This window comes from Rattus norvegicus, chromosome 1 (genome assembly GCF_036323735.1).
Source record: "Rattus norvegicus strain BN/NHsdMcwi chromosome 1, GRCr8, whole genome shotgun sequence".
Classification (NCBI taxonomy): Eukaryota; Metazoa; Chordata; class Mammalia; order Rodentia; family Muridae; genus Rattus; species Rattus norvegicus.
This window is the reverse complement of record NC_086019.1, coordinates 125338381-125342094: the sequence shown is the minus strand read 5'-3', so window position 1 is coordinate 125342094 and position 3714 is coordinate 125338381. Positions and strand designations below refer to the sequence as shown.

At 46.3% G+C, this 3714-nt stretch overlaps 1 protein-coding gene across 1 annotated transcript; it reads left to right on the top strand.

Annotated features, from left to right (window-relative positions):
• Positions 1-916: 916 nt before the first annotated feature.
• On the top strand, positions 917-3431 carry Mkrn3 (makorin, ring finger protein, 3). The gene has a single exon (NM_001399951.1). The coding sequence runs from the start codon at positions 1029-1031 to the stop codon at positions 2613-2615; it is 1587 nt and encodes a 528-aa protein (NP_001386880.1). The 5' UTR covers positions 917-1028; the 3' UTR covers positions 2616-3431.
• Positions 3432-3714: the final 283 nt, after the last annotated feature.

Genomic DNA, 3714 nt, shown 5'->3' with positions numbered 1-3714 from the left:
TAGCATTGTAGAACTATATATGAAATTATTAGTCCAATAGTATATATCTGCAAAACGAAAAAACAAAACAAAACAAAACTGCGGCTCAATGTGGAAATGGAAATGAGACACTTTGGTGCACAAAGAAGAGCTTGTATTATGAAAAGCTCGGGAGAGCAGAATGGGATGAAAAGGAAGGCAGGGAACAAAGGGTCTCCGAATCCAACCAACAGAAAAAAGTTAAAAGCCTGGGTCACTCTCAGACCTTGGCTTATTAAGTCTTCATCAGGGCTAGACAAAGTCTAGGCTTCTACTTTGTTGTGGGGTGGGTGGGGATATATAACAAAGGCAGGAAAGTGAAAGGCTCTGTCTGACTAGCCTCAGGGCAGAGGATTCCCTTCTAATTAAAGTGCACGCAAATTAACCCTTCAAGGAAAAAAGACCCAAAGAAATTGTGTCAGATCTATAAGCGTCAAAGGAGAAATGCTTCGGCGGGGGGGCCCCTTTTCGATTTAAAAAGTAGTCACCTATAAACAAAAGACAGATTGAACCGAAAAATATTTTTTAATGTTTATGAGTGAAATGTTCTATAAATGTCAATAGCAGCCGATGGCAAAGGCAAGGATTGTAGCGTTTTCTTAACTGAAAACGAAAATAAAATGCAATGTATACAACCGAAACCTGGAGAGATTAAAACATCAACCTTCAAGGAAAACAGTGTGGAAACGGGGGTTGGGGAGTTCAGAATCGCTCTAAGAGAGCCGGCAGAAGCCGATTCCAATATCTTAAGCGGTTACCGGTACGGGAAAAACATGGCGGAAGCAACTTCCGGTGAAGCACCGGAAAATGGTGTTACAACCGGAAGTGTCCGGCTGCCTGTAAGCAGGTAGGAACCAAAGTTCTCAGGGAACAGGGAGCAGGTGGGAAGACAAAAATTGATGCACTTCTCTCCGAGAAGAAGCTGATCGGACCATCTTCAGCTCCGCAATTCAAGCACAAAAAAGACATAATATTCGGGTTTTTGGACAGTGTTAGAGGCACGCTGCGTGATGGAAGAGTCTACAGCTCCCATGGAAGCCTACGAGGCCGCCGGCGCCGAGGCAGGTGCTGAGGGGGGGGAGGGTGTGTCTGCCCCCCCCCCTCCTCAGTTTGAGGCTTCTGGAGCTTCTGCGGTAGCCAGCTCAGCCCCTCTGCAAGAGGCATCGGGCCTGGCACCGTTTCTTATGGCTCCAGTCCCTGCGAACCGGCGCGCGGCGAGTTTGAGACCCGCTCCAGCCGAAGGGGGCGGGGCCAGGTCTGGTCCGGAGCGCAACACAGGCAGCTGGACGAAGCAAATCCTCTGCAGGTATTATCTGCATGGGCAGTGCAAGGAGGGCGATAACTGTCGCTACTCTCACGACCTTTCTGGGCGGCGGAAAGCTAGGGGGGGCCAAGATTCTCAGCCTCGGGCCTCTGCAGACAGAGGACCCAAGATGGCCACTCACTGGGAGCCCCCGACTCAGGAAGTGGCGGAAGCCCCCCCTACTGCATCCTCAAGCTCCTTGCCTCTGATTGGCTCGGCTGCTGAAAGGGGCTTCTCGGAAGCTGAGATTGACAATGCAGGCATTGGCTCAGCTGCTGAAAGGGGCTTCCCTGAAGCTGAGATTGACAATGCAGGCCTTGCAGCAGGTGCTGCGGGAGGAGCGGGTGCAGAAGGCTGGGAGGGGGCAATTGAGTTTGTTCCTGGACAGCCGTATCGAGGTCGCATGATCCCCCCGCATGGTCCCGAGGCTCCTCTGCAGAGCCCGGAGATTGAGAGAGAGCATATGGCTATGGGCATGGGAATGCCGCTGCCGCTTTGCCGCTATGCTGCTCGGGGACAATGCCTCCGTGGGGACAGGTGTGCATACCCCCATGGAGAAATATGCGACATGTGCGGGCAACAGGCCCTGCACCCTTGGGATGCAGCTCAGCAGGAAGCTCATAGAAGGGCCTGCGTTGAAGCACACGAGAGAGATATGGAACTCTCTTTTGCTGTGCAGCGCAGCATGGACAAAGTGTGTGGCATCTGCATGGAGGTTGTCTATGAGAAGGCCGACCCCAGCGACCGCCGCTTTGGCATCCTTTTCAGCTGCAACCACACCTACTGTCTTAAGTGTATCCGCAGGTGGAGAAGTGCCACACAGTTTGAGAACAGGATCAGTAAGTCCTGCCCACAGTGCAGGGTCTCCTCTGGCTTTGTCATTCCTAGTGAGTTCTGGGTGGAGGAGGAAGAGGAGAAGGAGAAACTTGTTCAGCAATATAAGGAGGGGATGAGCCAGAAAGCCTGCAGGTATTTTGCTGGAGGCCTAGGTCACTGCCCATTTGGAGAATTCTGTTTTTACAAGCATGAATACCCCGAGGGCTGGAGAGATCAGCCTCCGAGGCCAGATGGTGGTGGATCGTCCAGCGCATACTGGCATCAAGTTTTGGAGCCTGTGCAGTTGCGAGAGGGAAGCGTGCTGTTTAAAAGCCGTAAAAAGGAGCATTCCGTGCTTCGCCTGGCCAATCAGTTGCTTAAGAAGTTGCTTTGCCTGCGAGGCAGTTTTTCCATCTCTGATGACCGGTGGCTCTTGCTTCAGTACCAGCTGGAAGAATATTTCAATTTGAATCTGTAGTATCACGCTGTGGCATGTGGTCTGGTCTGCTAAGGCTCTGTTGTCTGCTGTTGCTTATTCCCCTTTATCGACTGACTCAAAAACCCTATCGCTTTCAAAGGCTGTTGAGGCAATCTTTATGCAGTATTGCTGTTTTCTCCTCTATTTCCCATTTCTTCTCGCTAGGATTGTGATGTTTCTCCGTGTTACAAAATAACAAGAAATCTTATAAGTATTGTTTGGTGGAATTAATATTTCTGTCAGCTGATGACTTGTGATGTCTTTTTCCAACAGGATTCAATCACTTCTAGTCTAGTGTTTACAGTTTCTCATTGTGAAGTCCCTTAAGAGTAAATGTGACAAGGTGACAAAAGTCTTTAACTGAATTATGAGCTTTTTGCTATATAGCCTTAAAAAAAAAATGGACCCTTACAGGACCTTGCAGCTGCTGTCTGTGTTTGTTTACATGTTTGTTTCTTCTCTTTCAAGTGCACTTGTTAACTTGTGGTTATTTTGTGGTTCTGTTTTACTTGACCAAAATGAGGTGCATATGTTTACATGTTTTTATCCTGTTTGGCTTGATGTGAAATTATTTATATTTGGAAATATATATTTAAGAATGATATATATGCGTATATGTATACAAAGATGTATTTGAAAAAACTGGAAACAAATATACATCGTAATATATGTTTGAAGTAATGAAATAAATGTAGAGCTGAAAGCCTAATGTTAAAGTCCAAGTGTATGGGCTGTATGTGAATTGTGTGGATAATTACCTGCCCTTGCACTGATGTCAGTGATTAGCATCTAATAAAAATGACTGCTATGTGTGTATCTGACTCTTTTTAATGGATTTACAAAACATGACTTTGAAAATTTCTATGATAACATTAACAGCTTCTCTATAATGAAACAGTGCCTCACACGAAGTCACCATCTCATTTGTCTTCACAGTGACAATTCCTGAACTCAAACATACATTTCTTTGTTTTTAATATCTTAAATATCTGGTTATTGTATATTTTATAAGCAAAGAACTTTTAAGGAAAGGTTTTCAAAATAAAAGTTATGTGACTATGAAAAAAATAGTAATAAGTATTGACGTCAGACAGGGTAT